Source organism: Balaenoptera acutorostrata, chromosome 8, assembly GCF_949987535.1.
Source record: "Balaenoptera acutorostrata chromosome 8, mBalAcu1.1, whole genome shotgun sequence".
Taxonomy (NCBI): domain Eukaryota; kingdom Metazoa; phylum Chordata; class Mammalia; order Artiodactyla; family Balaenopteridae; genus Balaenoptera; species Balaenoptera acutorostrata.
Genome location: NC_080071.1, coordinates 59,722,731 through 59,743,201, shown reverse-complemented (window position 1 = coordinate 59,743,201; position 20,471 = coordinate 59,722,731). Strand labels below are relative to the sequence as shown.

The following is a 20,471-nucleotide window of genomic DNA, read 5'->3' as shown; positions in this document are numbered from 1 at the left end:
GGAGGTGAGGCAGCTGACTGAAAAATGTTGAGTGTGATGAGAATTGAGGAGATCTTCTACTGTATGGGGTATAAAAATGGATAAAGGGGATCCCACAATTATTTTCTTGGTGACCTTAACCAAAAGGCTGTAACAGCTCTAAGGCAAGGGGGTATTCCAGTGCCACACGGTTCTGTTTCTGGTTATAATACCCTATGGGTTAACAGAGGCCCCTGTGTTTTGGGGTGAGTACCCCAAGGACCTTGCCTTCCTTTTCATATACAAAAGGGAATCTGATAATTGGGATGTCCAAAGGGCAGGTGGGCTCATCAAATTCCTTTAAGGACTTAAAAGCTATGTTGTCTGATTCTTCCCATAAAATTGGGTCGGGGTTGATGTTCTTTAGTAAAATATACAGAAGTTTGGCCATAAAAGAGAAATTTGGAATTCAATTTCAGCAGTAACGAGCTAGCCTGAGAAAAACCTCACAGTTGGTGCTTAGTTGGGGGTCTGGGAAACTTAGGACATCATGAAGTCTGTTTGGATCTAGATGTAGCCCTTATTCTGATATCTGATGCCCTAAATATCAAACCTGGGTTTGGGCAAACTGCAATTTTTCCTTGGTGACCTTATGTCCCTTTAAGGCTAAAAGCTTTAGCAAGTAGATGCTGTCTTCCTGTGAGGAGGCTTGAGAAGGAGAGCAAAGAAGCAAATCATCCACATATTGCAACAAAGTAGAACCTCAAGGGAACTTTATATCGTCCAGAACAGCCTTCAGGATTTGTGAGACTTAGGACTCCGAGTAAAAACCCTGAGGCATTAGTGTCCATGTGAATTGTTTTTCTTCCCAAGTGAAGACAAAATGGTATTGGCTAGCTTCATCAATCAGAATACTAAAGAGTTCGCTACCTGAATCAATTACCATAAAGAATTTACTCTGGTGGGAATGGGTATTAGTAATGTGTAAGGGTTAGGGACAACAGTGTGTCAAGGGAGAACAATTTTGTTTATTGCTTGGAGGCCCTGGACAAACCTCCACCGTCAGCCCTTGGGTTTTCTCACCGGTAAAATGGGGGTATTACAGGGACTAGTACAAAGGATACTGAGGCCTTGAGCCTTGTATTCTTTTATTATGGGCTCTGTGCATTGAAGGGCTTCTTTACTTATAGGGTATTGATGAATTCTGTGAGGAGGTTTTGAAGGATCTATTTGAATCTTGATGGGAGGTGTGCTGTGAATTTTGCCAATATCGGTTGGAGATTTTGCCCATAAGGAGGATGGTAGCTCCTAATTCAATAGGGACAAATGATCAGTGTTTCCACAATCATTTCTAGTGCCATGAGAGATGGAGCAAATAAAAGACATCATAGGGTCATTTGAGTCACCTTGTTGGCTGCTGTGATGACTCAAATTCTAGAATTATTCCCCCTTTTGGGAGCAAGAAATTCTGCCATGATACTTCTCTAAGAAGTTTCAGCCTAATAAATGGATAGAAGAGGAGGAACTAAGGAGAAAAGGGTGTGTATGTCTCAAAGGGTCTGAATGAAAGGGAATCGGTTCAGAGACAGGAATCTCTTTTGGCTTACTAGAGCTTCCCACTATTTGAACTGTTTTAGTACTCCGAAGCAGGGGCTGCTTTATAATAGTGCGGTTGAGCACTGAGAGTGTGGCTCTGATATCTGTTAGGACTGGAAGAGATTCATCCCCAACCTGGAGAAATATTTCTCTAAGCCAATTAAGAGGGAGGATTGGGAAGAGCCCCTTTAGTTCCTTGGCAGCCCATCATTGAGAATTGGGAGGCTGTTGGAAAGGCTGGTTGAAGGGCTGAAGGCACCTGAAGTGCTTGAATCTGTAAAATCTCTTTTCCAGTGTCCTAGCTCTTTGTAGTAGTAGCAGAAACTAGGAGGGTTCTGGTCTTATTTAGGGACCTTCAATTGCTGGAGTTGAAGATTATGAATTTTGGCCGTCTTCCTTATAGGTGAGTCATGTAGAGTGTGAGAGCGCTGGTTTGCCAGATTCACTAAATCTGGAGTGGAAATAATTTTGCATTCCATTCTGGCCTTTTTTACTTGAAGGGAAAGGTGCCAGTTCAGCCCACTAATAAACATAGAGCTAAAACCCACCTGGGTGGAATCAACATCTGAAGGAAAATCAGAATTTTCTTTAAAAATTATCTGAAGTCAACTGTAACAGTCATGAACAGTTTCATCAGATTTTTGTGTGCAAGCCTGAATTCTGTTCCAGTCAACAGGCTTTGGAAAAGCCCTAGGAATTGCTCAGTGAAGTCCCGTAGCGATTGCCCAAGCCTGATAATATAACAAGGTAGTGGGCTGGTTTCCTGTTTGTAATTTTAGAAACCTTTTAGGATTTTTTCAATTAGCAGTTTTCATCCAATAGTGGGCAGACCTTCACTGACAAGCGTATGAACTAGCTGATATAAGTCAGAGAAACCAGATTGATAAGTTTGAATGACTATAGTAAATTCCTCAGCAAATCTGTGAGAATCTTTGGTTACTTTGGGAAAATATTTGACTATGGCTCACAGTTCAGCTTTAGTCTAGGGAATATAAGAAGTTAAGGGTTTAGCCCCTGGATCCTCAGCAGGCTTAATTAAAAAATTTTTTTTCTTTTAATTAATTAATTAATTAATTATTTTATTTTTGGCTGCATTGGGTCTTCGTTTCTGTGCGAGGGCTTTTTCGACTTGCAGCGTGCGGGGACCACTCTTCATCGCGGTGCGCGGGCCTCTCACTGTCACGGCCTCTCTTGTTGCAGAGCACAGGCTCCAGACGCGCAGGCTCAGCAGCTGTGGCCCACGGGCCTAGTTGCTCCGCGGCATGTGGGATCCTCCCAGACCAGGGCTCGAACCCGTGTGCCCTGCATTGGCAGGCAGACTCTCAACCACTGCGCCACCAGGGAAGCCCAAGTAGGCTTAATTTTAAAGGGACAGGTTCTGATAAGTTCAGAGGAAAAGGAGTGGGGAGAGTTTCAGAGAAAAAGGTTAAGTTCAGAGAGAGAATAGTATGGAGGAACTGAGGGCATTGAAGGAAGGGAGGAAGATGGCACTGGAGGTGGAGCCTGAGACAAAGACGCTGAGGAAGAAGAGCCTGAGGCTTTGGGAACCATTTTTCTTTTAATTATTTGTTTATTTCCCTCAGTTAATCTTAAAATCTTATTTTGCAGAGAGGTAATTTTACATTCAGAAGCCTCAAAATAACAATCAAAATAGGCATTCCATTCAGTTCTGGAAGTTTTAGAGCTATTGTAATATAAATTGGTTTTAAGAAAATTAAGTTTGGGGATTTCAAAAGTTCCCCATAATGGCCATTGATATTCTATTTTTTATTTTTGGCTTCACGAGTGGCTTTCGGCATCCTAGTTCCCTGACCAGGGATCGAATCTGGGCCCTGGCAGTGAGAGCGCAGAGTCCTAACCACTGGACTGCCAGGGAATTACCATTATTTTAAATTGCCTTTGGTCAAGTCAGTCCATTTAGTCAGAAATGTGCATGAGGAAGAACAATGGGTTTTAAACATGAAATCAGCCGGAGTCCCTCTCTAGGGTGCGGCATCCTCAAAATATTTGATAACTGGGGTATCATTTCTCAGAGGTTTTTCTCCAGAGTAAAATAATAATTTTTTAAAAAATTTATTATATTTAATAATATATATATATTTATTGAAGTATAGTTGATTTACAATGTTGTGCTAATTTCTGCTGTACAGCAAAGTGATTCAGTTATACATACACATATATTCTTTTTTATATTCTTTTCCATTATGGTTTATCACAGGATATTGTATATAGTTCCCTGTGCTATACAGTAGGACCTTGTAGTTTATCCATTCTATATATAATAGTTTGCATCTGCTAACCCCAAATTCCCACTCCATCCCTCCTTCATCCCCCTACCCTTTGGCAATCACAAGTCTGTTCTCTATGTCTGTGAGTCTGTTTCTGTTTCATAGATAAGTTCATTTGTGTCATATTTTAGATTCCACATATAAGTGATATATGGTATTTGTCTTTCTCCTTCTGACTTATTTCACTTAGTATGATAATCTCTACATCCATCCATGTTGCTGCAAATGGCATTATTTCATTCTTTTTTATGGCTGAGTAGTATTCCATTGTCTATATGTACCACATCTTCTTTATCCATTCATCTATTGACGGACATTTAGGTTGTGTCCATGCCTTGGCTATTGTAAATAGTGCTACTATGAACATTGGGGTGTATGTATCTTTTTGATTATGGTTTTGTCTGGATATATGCCCAGAAATGGGATTGCTGGATCATATGGCAACTCTATTTTTAGTTTTTTGGGTTTTTTTTAATAGCTACTTTATTTATTTATTTATTTATTTATTTATTTATTTTTGGCTGTGTTGGGTCTTCGTTTCGTGTGAGGGCTTTCTCTAGTTGCGGCGAGCGGGGGCCACTCTTCATCGTGGTGTGGGGGCCACTCTTCATCACGGTGCGCAGGCCTTTCACTATCGCGGCCCCTCCTGTTGCGGGGCACAGGCTCCAGACGCGCAGGTTCAGTAGTTGTGGCTCACGGGCCCAGTTGCTCCGTGGCATGTGGGATCTTCCCAGACCAGGGCTCGAACCCGTGTCCCCTGCATTGGCAGGCAGATTCTCAACCACTGCGACACCAGGAAAGCCCCTATTTTTAGTTTTTTGATGAACATCCATACTGTTTCCTATAGTGGCTGCACCAACTTACATTCCTACCAACAGCATTTCCCATACCCTCTCCAGCATTTGTTATTTGTAGACTTTTTAATGATGGCCATTCTGACCAGTGTGAGGTGGTACCTCATTATAGTTTCAATTTGCATTTCTCTAATAATTAGCAAAGTTGAGCATCTTTTCATGTGCCTTTTGGCCATCTGTATGTCTTCTTTGGAGTAATGTCTATTTAGATCTTCTGCCCATTTTTTGATTGGGTTGTTTTTTGTTGTTGTTGAGTTATATGAACGGTCTGTATATTTCGGAAATTAAGCCCTTGTCAGTTGCATCATTTGCAAATATTTTCTCCTATTCCGTAGGTTGTCTTTTCATTTTGTTTATAGTTTCCTTTGCCGTGCAAAAGTTTGTAAGTTTTGGGGGTTTTTTGGCTGCACTGCATGGCTGTGGGATCTCAGTTCCCTGACCAGGGATTGAACCCAGGCCATGGCAGTGAAAGCTTAGAATCCTAACCACTAGGCCACCAGGGAACTCCCCATTTGTTTAGTTTTGCTTTTATTTCTATTGCCTTGGGAGACTGACCTAAGAAAAAATTGGTACGATTTATGTCAGAGAATGTTTTGCCTACTTCTAGGAGTTTTATGGTGTCATGTCTTATATTTAAGTCTTTAAGCCATTTTGAGTTGATTTTTGTGTATGGTGTTGAGGGTGTGTTCTAACTTCATTGATTTACATGTGGCTGTCCAACTTTCCCAATACCACTTGCTGAAGAGACTGTCTTTTCCCCATTGTATATTCTTGCCTCCTTTGTTGAAGATTAATTGACTTTAGGTGTGTGGGTTTATTTCTGGGCTCTCTATTCTGTTCCATTGATCCATACGTCTGTTTTTGTGCCAATATCATGCTGTTTTGATTACTGAAGCTTTGTAGTATTGTCTGAAGTCTGGGAGGGTTATGCCTCCTGCTTTGTTCTTTTTCCTCAGGATTGCTTTGGCAATTCTGGGTCTTTTATGATTCCATATACATTTTGGGATTATTTGTTCTAGTTCTGTGAGAAATGTCATGGATAATTTGATAGGGATTGCATTAAATCTGTAGATTGCTTTGGGTTGTATGACCATTTAAACACTATTAATTCTTCCAATCCAAGAGCATGGGATATCTTTCCATTTCTGAAAGAATATTTTTCAACAACTTACAGCTCAAACAACTCAACTCAAATAGCTTAAACAGTCAAATATCTCAAACAACTTATAGCTCAAACAGCCTTCAGGCCTAATACCAGTCAGTTCTAAGGAAACAGCTTGATCCCTGAGGAGCCAGGCTGAAGACTTCTCAGCCAGTTCCCATAGAACAGCCCCTATTCCAATGGAATAGGCAGACAGCTGAATTGACACAGTTTCAGTGAAACAGCTCCTGTTGCAGTAGTAATGGGCCAAAGGCTTCTCAGCCAGCTTCAGTTGAAACAGTCTGATCTCAGACTCAGAATAAAGTGCCAAATGAGTACTCACATACAGAACAAGGCCTTAACCAGAAAGGACAAAACCTTAAAATAGATCCTGAATAAGTCCTGGAGAGCTTCTAGTGCAAAGAGGCTGGAAGCCTGAGTCCAAGAGAAAGACATACCTTCAAACTTCAGGGTCAGCAAGAAAAGCAGTGAGCTCACAGGGCTTAATTGTTGTTACTGCACCTGTTGGCTCATCTGCCCCATAGCCATCGAGGATCTTCTCTGGCCCCCATATGGGTTACCAAAATATTGACCTAAAACAAATAGACTGGCAGGTATTTCTCCAGCGAAAATGGGTTTATTCAGGATCAGCAAACACACTCTATTATTTAGATTTTTGAGGCTTAGGGATTCAAGAAACCTGGCATTCAATCTCTCCACATAGGACTGATGATAGGTTAAGGTGGAAACTCTTTGTTCTTGTAAACTGTTTATTCAGAAAGTAGTTTGAGGTGACTTGCTAAGTAAGTAATATTATGGATGACCACAATATCTACATTCTAAGTTATATAACATTCAAGGTATTTATTAATAAAACAAAAAGAACCTAACAAAGTTAACTGTGATAGCATATGGTATAATTGTTAGCTATAGGATTATTTAGGAAGGACTGTTTATTGCTTATTAATTCATATCCTTTGGTATATTAAAATGCAAAGGAAATCTTTTCCTTGTTCCTAAAGAACAAGAAATCGTACTGATAACCCGGATTTAAATGTTTCTGTGTTAGAAAATTATCTCAAATGTATGTTGAACTGTTGCTTGACATATTTACATGGCCGTCTTTCTTTGATGTCTTTTTATAAACCAAATTTTACTTTATGGAGGCCTCTGTGTGATGTAAAGTTATTTACCAAAAATAAAAAGGCAACTAAACTAAATAGAACTGCTTTACTATTATTATTATTATTATTCAAAGTAGTAGTAGTAGCAGCAGCAGCAGTGTACTACTACTCTTACTAGTAGTAGTCACTACTACTACTGCTACTAATTGGTGTGTTCTACTACTATTAATATTAATACACTGGTCATAGTAGACCTTACATTTATAGAGGATGTTAAAGTTTACAAAATATTTTCACATGCATTTAATTTTATTTTTTATTTATTTTTAAAATATTTATCGATTTATTTATTTATTTATTTGTTTAGGCTGTTCCGGGTCTTAGCTGTGGCACACAGGATCTTTTAGTTTTGGCGGGATCTAGTTCCCGGACCAGGGATCGAACCCAGGCCCCCTGTATTGGGAGCTTGGAGTCTTACCCACTGGACCACCAGGGAAATCCCTCACATGCATTTTATAACTTTCCGCAGAAACTTTCTGAGTAAGAAGGACTGCTTTACTTTCAAAGTAAGCTGACAATGATTGTTATTCTTCCAAAAGAAGGCCATGGACTACTGTTAAGTAAATTTAATATCAATTTAGCTGGTGAGAAAAAAGTAGAACCTTTTTTCTTAAGATGCGTTTCAGGTTCTACTCTTAAAATGCAGTATTAAAACTGTCTTGGAGGATTTCCCAGGTCTTTCTGGTATAAAAGTAGTTTTCTTCTAAAACATAGCTTCCTTTTTCAGAACCTGACCAGTTGCAGGAGCTGTAGCCTCAGGGGACATTATACAATAAGGCTTACCCACAACAGAGATTCTTAGCACTAGGTGACTTGTTATAGGAAATGTTAAAGTGAAATTCTCCATCAGTTCCCTATACCTATTTCTTAGCATTCAGTTCCCATTTTAAAATACAAAAATGCCATGAAGAATTTTCAGAAGCCAAGTAAAAAGGTTAAATAACATTAAGAACTTTGGTGTTTTCTAATTCAGAAAGACAAATGCACCCCAATGTTCACTGCAGCATTATTTACAATCACCAAGGTATGGAAGCAACTTAAGTATCCATCAATAGGTGAATGGATAAAGAAGATGTGAGATATAGATATATATGTATATATATATATATATATATATATATATATATATATATATACACACACACATGGAATATTACTCAGCCATAAAAAAGAACGAAATTCTGCCATTTGCAACAACATGGTTGAAACTAGAGGGTATTATGCTTAGTGAAATAAGGCAGACAGAGAAAGACAAATACTGTATGTTATCACTCATATGTGGAATCTAAAAAGAAAACAAATGAATGAATATAACAAAACAGAAACAAACTCACAGATGTAGAGAGCAAAGCAGTGGTTACCAGTTGGGAGAGTGAAGTGGTGGGGAGGGGCGGGATAGGGGTAGGGAGCTAGAAGATACAAACTAAATATGTATAAAATAAATAAGCAACAAGGATATATTGTACAGTACAGGGAAATATGGCCATTATTTTATGATAACATTTTTTTAATAAATTTATTTTATTTATGTATTTATTTTGGCTGCTTTGGGTCTTCATTGCTGCATGAGGTCTTTCTCTAGTTGTGGCGAGTGGGGGCCACCCCTCACCGCAATGTGCGGGCTCCTCACTGCAGTGGCCTCTCTTGTTGCAGAGCACGGGCTCTAGGCATGCGGGCTTCAGTAGTTGTGGCACATGGGCTCAGTAGCTGTGGCTCGTGGGCTCTAGAGTGCAGGCTCAGCAGTTGTGGCGCATGGACCTAGCCGCTCTGCAGCATGTGGGATCTTCCCAGACTAGGGCTCAAACCCGTGTCCCCTGCATTGGCAGGCAGACCCCCAACCACTGCGCCACCAGGGAAGTCCCTTTATGATAACTTTAAATAGAATATAACCTGGGACTTCGCTGGTGGTCCAGTGGTTAAGAATCTGCCTTCCAATGCAGGGGACGCAGATTCAATCCCTGGTCAGGGAACTAAGATCCCACAAGCTGCAGGGCAACTAAGCCCGCACACCACAACTACTGAGCCTTCGCGCCACAACTAGAGAGAAGCCTGCGTGCTGCAATGAAGAGCCCCCATGCCGCAGCAAAAGATCCCGCATGCTGCAGTGAAGATCCTGTGTGCTGCAACTAAGACCTGATGCAGCCAAAATAAATAAATAAAATAAAAATTTTTTAAAAAGTGCTATGGACAGATAATTAGAAAAAAAGTAGAGTATAACCTATAAAAATATCAAATCACTATGTTGTACACCTGAAACTAAGGTAATATTGTAAAATCAACTATACTTCAATTTTAAAAATTCACATTAAAGTGAAAAAAAGGAACTTTGGTGTTTTATGACATTTTGAGAATCAGTTGCCTAGAAAGAAAAAAAAACAAAACAAAAACAAGCAACAGATTTGTCTTTGAGAAATGCATTCGCTGAGAACACATTAGGAAGCTCTCTGCTTTTTCTAGGCAGAAAATAGGTAACAACAAAATGTTCTAAGCCCTCCATTTTAATTTCCTGATTCAATAACTATCCAGTAAATACCAATTGTATGTCTGGTGTGCTGTAATGGAGAGCTGAAGACAGTAAATCATGGTACTTATGATTTGCGTTGTCCAGTGAGGGACATAGTAAGGACAAGCACAATACCATTGTGAATGTGCAGATGTAGAGGTTTGTACTGGATGCCATTAGAATGTGGAGGAGGGAGTGACCAAATCCACCGTTGGGAAGGAAGGGATTCCCAAAGAATCCTGAGTAGGAGATATTTGAGGTGGGTCTTGAAGGAAGAGAAGAGGTTGGTTTGATGGAGAAATAGAGCCAAGAAGCAGCACGTGGAAAAGACTGAAATGTGATGATAGCTGCCAGATTCTAAGAGCAGGAAGCAGCTTGGTGTGTCTAGTGTAGAGTGTGCGTGTATCTGTGTCTGTGTATGTGGGATGAAGGGTGACAGAGATGAGGTGGGGATTGAGAAGGACCTAGGAGGCTATGCTAAAGAGTTTGGTCTTAATCTGTGTTCCATTTTCTGTGTAGTAATTTACTTTAAAATACTTTAGAAATTTAGTATAAACTATATGATGTATTTAAACATAAATTAACTTTTATCTATACCCTAGATATAGTCAACTTGTGTAGTAAATTTGCATTTGAAGGATCCAAATCATGAATTTGCGCTTCAAAACTGGTTCCCTAAACATTTCAGGGCTTCCTTGGTGGCACAGTGGTTAAGAATCCGCCTGCCAATGCAGGAGACAGGGGTTCGAGCCCTTGGCCAGGAAGATCCCACGTGCCATGGAGCAACTAAGCCCGTGCGCCACAACTACTGAGCCTGCGCTCTAGAACCCCGAGCCACAACTAATGAAGCCCGCGTGCCTAGAGCTCATGCTCCGCTACAAGAGAAGCCACCGCAGTGAGAAGCCCGCGCACCGCGATGAAGAGTAGCCCCCGCTTACTGCAACTAGAGAAAGCCCGCGCACAGCAACGAAGATCCAATGCAGCCAAAAATAAAAAATAAATTTAAATAAATAAATAAATAAATTTATATTAAAAAAAATTTCAAATAATTTTCTAAAACTCCATCTTAAGGTTTTGTTAACTGGCATAGGGAATGATAGAAATAAGATAACATGGTTGTCTAGAAAGATAACCTGGCCCTGTGACCCTTATCTGAAGAAGGTGGAGGGATCCAGCAGGCAGTGCTGGGGGCCCTATTGGTTCTGAGTGCCTTCTTCCCAGAGGATGCTGTCACTTGTCCAACTGGAAGGTTAGATGATTCTGCCATCAGAGTGTTGTGCCCACTCAAAGTGAACCTGCCATGTGAGACGTTTGACCTAACCCTTAACTGGTGGAGTCAGCCAATATTTATTAAAAGAATCTGTCGATTGTTGTATTTGTCAATTGCCCAATTGCTTTAGATCAGTTTGTGACAATCTGGTCAACTGTGGAGACCACTGGAGATTATCAAAGTAAGCCACAAGCAGACCGTTAACATTTTAGAAAGATCACTCTGGGGGAAGGGAGGTGTGGTGGGCTAGGAGGTGAGACCCCATAGTATTCTATTTTAACTAGGGCGATATATACCTCTTACAATGTGTTTTGTATAATTGCTTCTCTATAGATTTTTAAGCTACCTAGATTCTGGCAATACCACTTCAGGGTGGTGTATCAGGATAGGGTAGGGGTGGGCAGCCAGATAGCGTAATTTTGAAAAAGCTCTTTACATAGTTCTGATATGTTCACCCTTGCTTGTTCCAGGTGCTTAAGGGAGTGGGGAGAAGAGCCTCAGGGCAGGAGAGGGGACAGAGTTTTGTTGTTGCTGTTGTTTTGTTTGTATGTACATTTTATCTCCTCAATGTTTATACATTGTGAGCAACTTGAGAATAGGATGTTGAAATATTAAGCCCCTAAACTTTGATTCATCTAGTCTTTGGTTAAAAATATAAATAAACTATTGTCACAATGGTGTTTGACAGGCCTGAGGAGGAAAAAATCAAGTACTTTGCATTTTCAATATACTGATTTGGATAAGCCTTGGAGAACATTTATATGCCAGCAATTTCTTGAGCACGAGGAACTAAGATACTGAACAAGTGGAAAAAGGTCTTGCTGGTATTGGTACAGGCTCTGCTCTTGTAATATTTGCTAAAAAAGGAAGAAGTTCCTCCTTAGTTATACTTTTTTTTAAAAAATTAATTAATTAATTAATTTATTTTTGGCTGTGTTGGGTCTTCGTTTCTGTGCGAGGGCTTTCTCTAGTTGCAGCGAGCGGGGGCCACTCTTCATCGCGGTGCGCAGGCCTTTCACTGTCGCAGCCTCTCTTGTTGCGGAGCACAGGCTCCAGACGCGCAGGCTCAGTAGTTGTGGCTCACGGGCGTAGTTGCTCCGCGGCATGTGGGATCTTCCCAGACCAGGGCTCGAACCCGTGTCCCCTGCATTGGCAGGCAGATTCTCAACCACTGCGCCACCAGGGAAGCCCCTTAGTTATACATTTAATGTTAATTACATTGGGCTTGTTCAAAGTTAAGACAAAGTTCCGTGCATCTTCTCTCTGGAACGTAATTGTCTACTGGTTACATTTAGTCAATAAATTATATTTGTTGTAGGATATGAAATTTATTCATTTAAATTGTAAATGAACTGTGTTCATCAATTTCATCACTATATAAATTGTGTAGCCTCTTCTGACATACAGCAAAATCTCAGAGTCCTGCGTCTGTTTGTTTTTCCTTGCTAGCCGTGTATCAGTGTCTAACTTTAAAAATATTAAACCATGACTCATATAATGTACAGTGAGCAAGGTCAAAGATATAGTCAATGAGGGAGCCAAGATGAAAACACAAGTTCAAAGGAAGATATGAGAAACTGATACGGAAGAAAAGAATGCCAGAATAAGATTACACAGACCAAAACAAAACAAAACAAAAACAACAAACAAACAAACAAAAACAAAACAAAAAACAAACCAAAAAACCAAAACCAAAAATCAAAACAAAACTGGTGAATGTCCTACAGGGCAAAAAAACCCCTGAAACCTTTGGGGTTATCTTTTCCACTATACAGAAATCATTTGCTGTTTGTCAATGTTCTACAAGTTAACACCTGTATTAGTTTGCTATTGCTGCTGTAACAAATCACCACACACCTGGTGGCTTAAAATAATACAGATTTATTATCTTACAGTTTTGGAGGTCATATGTCCAAAATGGGTCACACTGGGCTAAAATCAAAGTGTCAGCAATGCTGTGTTCCTTCTGGAGAGTCTAGGGGCGAACCCATTTCCTTGCGTTTTCCAGCTTCTAGAGACTGCCTACCTCAAGACATATCTTTTCAGAGGATGAACCCTAATAAATAGTAGATACATAAAGTTCCATTTCCCTAGAGCAGTACTGTCCAATATAACTTTCTGGGATGACGAATATGGGCTCCTCTATGCTGTTCAATATTGTACCCACCAGCCACTCATGGCTATTGAGTACTTGAAAGGTGGCTAGGGTAACTAGGGAACTGATTTTTTTATTTAATAATTAAAATTAAAATCTAAATAAGCCACATGTGGCTTATGGCCACCATATTGGACAGGGCATCCCTAGAGCATCAGATTACTCATTAATGGGTTTATTAGTTCTGGAGTATGACCTTGAAACCTCCCACAGTATTTTTTCCCCTTATTTCCAAGTTTTGGAAAAATTTTTAACATGTGCAAGTAACATAAATAGTGACTCCAACAGATTAAAATTCAATAACAATGTAGCCTGATTTCTCTGGTAAAGAACTAGTTTCTTTATTTTTACCTTCCTTAGATCTCCTGGCTCATGAATATCTGAGTTACACCAGTATAGGTTTCACAACTATCGAAACTTTCTGTTTGAATAGAGCATATTTGTTTGCTCTTCCTTAGTCAAACATGTGTTAAGTATCAGTTTGAGATAGACCCTGTGGTAAAGGATGAGTAAAACACAGTCCCTGCCACCACAGTGGACCCATTGTCTAGAAAGGGAGGATACACGTGTAGACAAATAGTTGGTGGGAGAGAAAGAAGAACCAGGTACAATAGGGCATAAAGGAGGAAAGGTCACATCCACCCCAAACTGTACCTGTTAGCCTCAGCAAGAAGGCTTATTGGCATGGTGGGTTGAATAGTGTCACCCCAAATTCATGTCTACCTGGAACCTCAGAATGTGACTTTGTTTGGAAATAGGGTCTTTGCAAATGTAATTAGTTAAGATTAGAGGTCATACTGGATTAGAGTTGTCCCAAATCCAATGATTGCTGTTTTAATAAGAGAAAGAGAGAGAGAGTTGGACACAGACACACAGGGAAGAAGGCTATATGATGATGGAGGAAGAGATTGGAGTGATGCAGTTACAAGCCAAGGAAGACCAGGAGCCTCCAGAAGAGGCAAGGAGGGATTCTTCCCTAGAACCCATAGCCTTGCCAACACCTTGATTTCAGACTTCTAGCTTCCAGAACTGTGCGGAACTAAATAGTTAAGCCATTCAGTTTGTGGTCATTTGCTACAACAACGCTAGGAAAGTAATACTTTTTTTTTTTTTTGGCTGCGCCGTGCAACTTGTGGGATCTTAGTTCCCTGATCAGGGATTGAACCCGATCAGGGAAAGCGCCGAGTCCTAATCACTGGATCATCAGGGAATTCCTTTTTTTTTTTTTTTTTAAGGAGAGTAATACAATTGGAAAGATACTCTGTAGCTCACAGAACTGAGTGCTGAGCTGAAGAAGCCAGGCTTCAGATGTGTAGGAACAGGGGCACCTCCGAGGATCTCAGCTGCAGAGCTCATGTGCTCTCCAGGCCTGGCCCGGCCATCCAGGCAATCTGCGCCAGGGGCCTTTTAACCTTGTGTACCTCACTCGAGAGTCTGACTCTCATCAGAGAAACTCTGATCTGGCTTATCCAGCCCTCCTGGAACACATGGAGTGGAGGACAGGTAACTTCTCAAAGGAAAAGACCCCAGTCAGATAAAATGACAGATGACCACTATGCCAATGTTAGCACCATCCTTTTTGGAAGAAGAAACTGTCCTGCTGGATGCTACTCATTTAGCCAGGGAAGGGTGGGTGGTTACAGATGTTGGGAAAGATTATCCTGGCAGCTCTGTGCAGAACGGTTTGCAGCAAGAGCAGCTAGACAGCTGGTGACGTAAGCCAGAGTGAAGTTAAGGGAGCATGGGGGCGTCTCCTGCTGCCATGTCTGTGCCAAGGAAAGAACACTCTTGTTTTGCAATCTGTGGTTTCTTAACATTGACTCATTCAATGTTGTGTAGGGAGGCTGAGAGATGCCTTTATTTTCTATCGCCAATTATTTCTGCCTATTGTTTTACTTCTTTTTGGTATCTTGAAAGTCAGAAAGCCTACCTTTTTGCTACTTGTCTACCCAGTTATATGAGATGATCAAGTGTTTTTACTGTTCCAGGGTGGAGCTCAGAGCGGATTGTTTTTCCTTTACGTGAGAGGAAACCCACCCAGAGAAGCCAGGCTCCGAAGGCAAGTGTTCAAATGCCTCCTGTGCACCCAAGACCCAAGGGGGAAGAACATAGAGCCCAGATGAGTGTCAAGGGTTACAATTTCTCACTATTATGGGCACCAAGGTACTGCTGACATGGAAAAGGGGGTGGAATTGTCTAGACAAAGAAAGGGGGAACAGCATCTCGCTCAGTGGGTCCAGCAGGTGTAAAAGGCAGGAACCACGTGCTTGTCCTGCTGCCTTAGACTCCCCCCGACATGCTGACATTTGGCCTTTGTGTCCCATCCATCTGTGGGGCTAGTCGGGAGTAGCTCTAATCTTGACAACAGTGACTGGGCATTCTGGGACCAGCTATTCCTGAAGGAAAGAAAAAAGTAAAAAGTAGCTAATAAAAGTGGTTATACTCTGCACTTGTGTAAGAATTGGCTGGATGGGATGGTGGTATGAGAGTCTTTACGCTGTATAACTTTTCATATTTTTTTAACTGTGTGAATGTATTACTTATTTAAAAAATTTAGTAAGTTTTATTCTTTAACAAGGCTTATAGAGCCCAAAGAACTGGTTTTTAGTATGTGGCTTCAAATATGTCTTTTTGAAAAAGTATTTTATTCACATCCATGCCATCCTGATCTTAGTGCATCAACTCACATGAGTAATTTTTATTCAGACCCCTCTGTTCTTAGTGCTTTATTGTTCTCAACCGTGACAAACGGAAAATCAACACCCAGTAATCATCCTTAGCCCTAATGCACCAAATTAAAATAAAAATTATATTCACCATCATTTAAAATGATACAAACGATAAAACACACAAATTTCTCACATTCATATTAGATTACACAGTTAAGGATTTTTTTTAAAGAGCCAAAACATTTTTTCTTTATTACTTTCAACTTCTTTTACCCTGGCTACTCCCACTCAGTTCCCCAGCTCTTCGGCTCTTGTGTGCAAAAATCTTGTGTAATTTTTTGTCCTGCTCGTGACCCTCCTGCTTCTGTCTCCTTTCTCTTTGTGCTCCTGCCCCACTTCCTCCCTTGGACTCCTGTGGCCCGGTGAGGCCTCCAGTCAGCCTGTGGACGGCTGTGTCCCGGTCGCTTCAGTCAGACATACTCATGGCCTTCAGCAGCCCTCAGCCTCCTCCAGACTGACTAGGTGCCCAGTCTTTGCCTTCCTCCCCAGTCACCCAGTGCTCCCAGCTCAGCCTCACCTCCTCTGTGCATTCATTCCGGGAGTCACTGCAGATGAGGCTTGGTGAGCCCGATAGTGTGGATTCTGGCTGACAGGGTGTCATTTTCCCCTCTCACTTTCTGGTCAAATAAGGCCTAATTCATATGCTGGTTTCTACTTCTCTGAAGGTCTCTAAAATGCAGATTAGTAGAATTTGATGGATCCTGCATGTTTGTTGTTTTTTAATGATAAGTATTTTTTAAAGGTTTTTATTTATTTAAAAAAAATTTTTTGGCTGCATTGGATCTTTGTTGCTGCACGCGGGCTTTCTCTAGTTGCAGCGAGCGGGGCTACTCTTGGTTGCGGTGCACATGCTTCTCATTGCGGAGGCTTCTCTTGTTGCGGAGCACGGGCTCTAGGAGAGCAGGCTTCAGTAGTTGTGGCACATGGGCTTCAGTAGTTGTAGCACGCAGGCTTCAGTAGGTGTGGCTCACGGGCTCTAGAGCGCAGGCTCAGTAGCTGTGGCTCACGGGCTTAGTTGCTCCGCGGCACGTGGGATCTTCCTGGACCAGGGCTCGAACCCGTGTCCCCTGCATTGGCAGGCAGATTCTTAACCACTGCGCCACCAGGGAAGTCCCAAACCTGCATGTTTTAACTACAACACAAAGGTGATTACAATTTAGAATTCTTTTGCTCCATGTTACCCACTTCAGTATGTGGGAAAATGAGCAATTATGTATTTATGAAACTGATACCAGATTGTATGTTTTTCATAAACAAATTTTAAAAAATAAAATGTTGGGGGCTTCCTGGTGGCGCAGTGGTTGAGAATCTGCCTGCTAATGCAGGAAACACGGGTTCGAGCCCTGGTTTGGGAAGATCCCACATGCCGCGGAGCAACTAGGCCCGTGAGCCACAACTACTGAGCCTGCGCGTCTGGAGCCTGTGCTCCGCAACAAGAGAGGCCACAATAGTGAGAGGCCCGCGCACCGCGATGAAGAGTGGCCCCCACTTGCCACAACTGGAGAAAGCCCTAGCACAAAAAAAAAAAAAAACAAAAAAAAAATAAAATGTTTTGTGATAATGTTATTAAAACGTTTTTACATTGCTTTTCCCCTCCAAATTCCAAAAGAATGTTAACCAGTTGAATAGCTGACCTACATGAGGAAAATACTCCTTTGCTGTGAGATGCAATGCACAGACCCATAGCTACTCCACAGTAAAAACAAAACAATAGGGCTTCCCTGGTGGCGCAGTGGTTGGGAATCTGCCTGCCAATGCAGGGGACGCGGGTTCGAGCCCTGGTCTGGGAGGATCCCACATGCCGCGGAGCGACTAAGCCCGTGAGCCACAACTGCTGAGCCTGCGTGTCTGGAGCCTGTGCTCTGCAACGGGAGAGGCCGCGGTGGTGAGAGGCCCGCGCACCGCGATGAAGAGTGGTCCCCACTTGCCGCAACTGGAGAGAGCCCTCGCACAGAAACGGAGACCCAACACAGCCAAAAATAAATATAAATAAATAAATAAATTTATAAAAAAAAAAACAAAAACAAAAAACAATACACAGACCCACAGCTACTCCACAGTAAAAACAAAACAATACAAAACCTTTAGAACTGTTGTCATGTCCTTACTTGTGGCCACTGAATCAAACACAGCCCTGGGAAAAGTAATCACATGTTCATCTACTGAGAAGTATCTTTCATTCTAGGATTGTAACCTGTATTCCTAGTTCAGTTAGATTGGATGGATACACAAAGGAAAATTTTGCTTTCACAGCAATATTTACATGATATCTTCAGAAATAAATCAGCATTACATTCCATGCTGTGACTATCACAGTATTTGGTGGCCTCTAGGCTAGAAAGTCTAAGTAAGTAATTTGTAAATTTGTAGATAACGATTCATTTTGTTAATATAATCAGACCTGAATAATGTTTCTGGATTTTGTGTCATTTTCTTTCCTCTCCACAATGTAAGAATATCAGTTTGGAGTCTAGTTAGGATTAACAAGCCATCTTTTCACTTGTGAAAAACTGAAACGCCTGGGAAAAAAGGAAAAGATAATTATAAAAGTGTACAAATCTCTAAACTTTTGTGTGTGAGAACAATAAATAGTTGAAAAAATGGATTGCAAGCTTTACAGATTTGAATAAGTACATTTAGGTAGTTACTTATTCTCCCTTGCCTTCCATGTCTTCATTTATAAAATAAGAATCAGAGAGATCATATAAAATGAGATCAGAGGTTTTTACACTTTTTTAGCAGAGGTTTAAAATGTTATGGGGAACAACAAACATATGATTTTAGTGTGGAATAAATTTAATAAGGGCAATGTTTAACACTAGCTTATAAAGCAAATACATAAGGAAGTTATGCTACTTTGAAGAGTGCAAAAATTGGAAATTGCAGGTAAAGGATGACAGTTAAAGACTCAGAATGCAATTTCTATTTGCATTAAAAAAATTTTTTTTTAAAATTTATTTATATATTTATGGCTGTGTTGGGTCTTCGTTTATGTGCGAGGGCTTTCTCCAGTTGCGGCAAGCGGGGGCCACTCCTCATCACGGTGCGCGGGCCTCTCACTGTCGTGGCCTCTCTTGTTGCGGAGCACAGGCTCCAGATGCGCAGGCTCAGTAATTGTGGCTCACGGGCCCAGTTGCTCCGCGGCACGTGGGATCTTCCCAGACCAGGGCTTGAACCCGTGTCCCCTGCATTAGCAGGCAGATTCTCAACCACTGCGCCACCAGGGAAGCCCTGCATTTTGTTTTAATTGCATAGCACGGAGAAAATTCTGACACATAGAAATAGTTGTAAGTGGTAAAGTGGCAAGAGGTTTTTTTTGGGGGGGGGTTTGTTTCATTTCATTTTTTTTTTTATATTTGTCTTGCAATCTGAGGATGGTCTTTATTTTAAAGTCTGTACAAAAACTCAACAACCTGTTCATTCATTAGTGGTCTCCGATTTGTTAAAATATGGCATTTAGCACATCTGAGTGTGTGTATGTGTGTGTGTGTGTGTGTGTGTGTGTGTAGCTGTCCTTTATTGAGTACTAGTGTCAGGCATAATACTATGCACTTTATATACCTTGCTTTATGTAGGAATTAGAGTGGACTCGCCATCACATCCATACCTGGGTGTATGTTGTTAAATTACTATTTTATAATAATTTAAAACAAAATTTTAAACGTTGCCTATTTTGATTTTTGTGGTTGGTATTGTGAGAGGAGAAACAAAAGTCTCATTTATTTAGTCTGATTTAGCAAAACTATCAATGCAAGTTCTCATCTGACAAAGCACAATGGAATTAAACATACATATGTTAGCCCACAACTTGTGGGTTGTTTTAGACATTTAATTGGAAAATTAGCGTTTGATGAAAAAACTTTGTTTTCTTTGAATCTATAATGTTGTTCTCTTTTGCTTTCAGTTTTTCTAATGTTGCCTATTAAGTGTGCAGAAAAGCAGAAGTTTAATTTTCTAACAAGGAAAATACTTGTTCCTTTTTATCAGCATATATTTCCCAGGTGGTTTTGGTGGCCACTCTCCAAAGTCCTCAGTGCTTTGTATTTTGTGCTAAGCAGCAGTACAAAATTGTAGCAGTTGAACTCAATGAATACAAATAGACAACTCTTCCAAATAGCACTGGTTAATTACAAGTGCAGTAATCAATAGATTTTAATTTGATGTTTTGCACTCAAGTTGTAAGTGACTCTCGAAAGAATCAGGGAGTAGGATCTTTAAAATATCTTAATCCACAGCATTTCCATTTAAAATTTTATTTTAAAATAAAAAGAAAAACTGAATGTTGGGCAAAACACCCTGACTTTCCTTTGTCAGCATCCAAAGCCATTCACATTTAGTGCTGAAGGATTGAAATGTTGGATAAGATTTGAAAAGGAAACTTGATTTACACACTTGTGCAATCCTAAGATTCCACAGAGCACAGCTTGAAAGCCACTGGATTAGCTGATCTTGTCATTTTGAGTAATAATCTTTCAGCTTATTGATCTTACCTTTTAGGAAATGACTGCAGTGTTATGCTATAGGGATAGACCAGGGTTTAAATGTCTTAGGATCGTTTCTTGGGATCTAAGAAAGAAAGCAAATTAAATACTTAATATTGTAATACGATTGCAATATTTCACCAGGAAAATGATATCAAATCTGTAGGTTTTGAAAAATTTTTCTGATGGGAGGCGGCAGGATTTTCCTGGGGAACGGGACTGTACCACTCCTTTCAAGTGACAACTCTGAAAAGACAGTGGGTCAGTGTTGCCATCTCTGCTACCGGTAATGTTGCTAATTAAGAGCGCACT

At 40.7% G+C, this 20,471-nt stretch overlaps 1 protein-coding gene across 1 annotated transcript in view; it reads right to left on the bottom strand.

Annotated features, from left to right (window-relative positions):
* Positions 1-20,190: 20,190 nt before the first annotated feature.
* LOC103003536 (aldehyde oxidase 2-like) overlaps positions 20,191-20,471 on the bottom strand; it is a 72,474-nt gene continuing 72,193 nt past the window's right edge. The window contains 1 exon segment of the mRNA XM_057551349.1: positions 20,191-20,244. Coding sequence (XP_057407332.1) covers positions 20,191-20,244 — 54 coding nt within the window.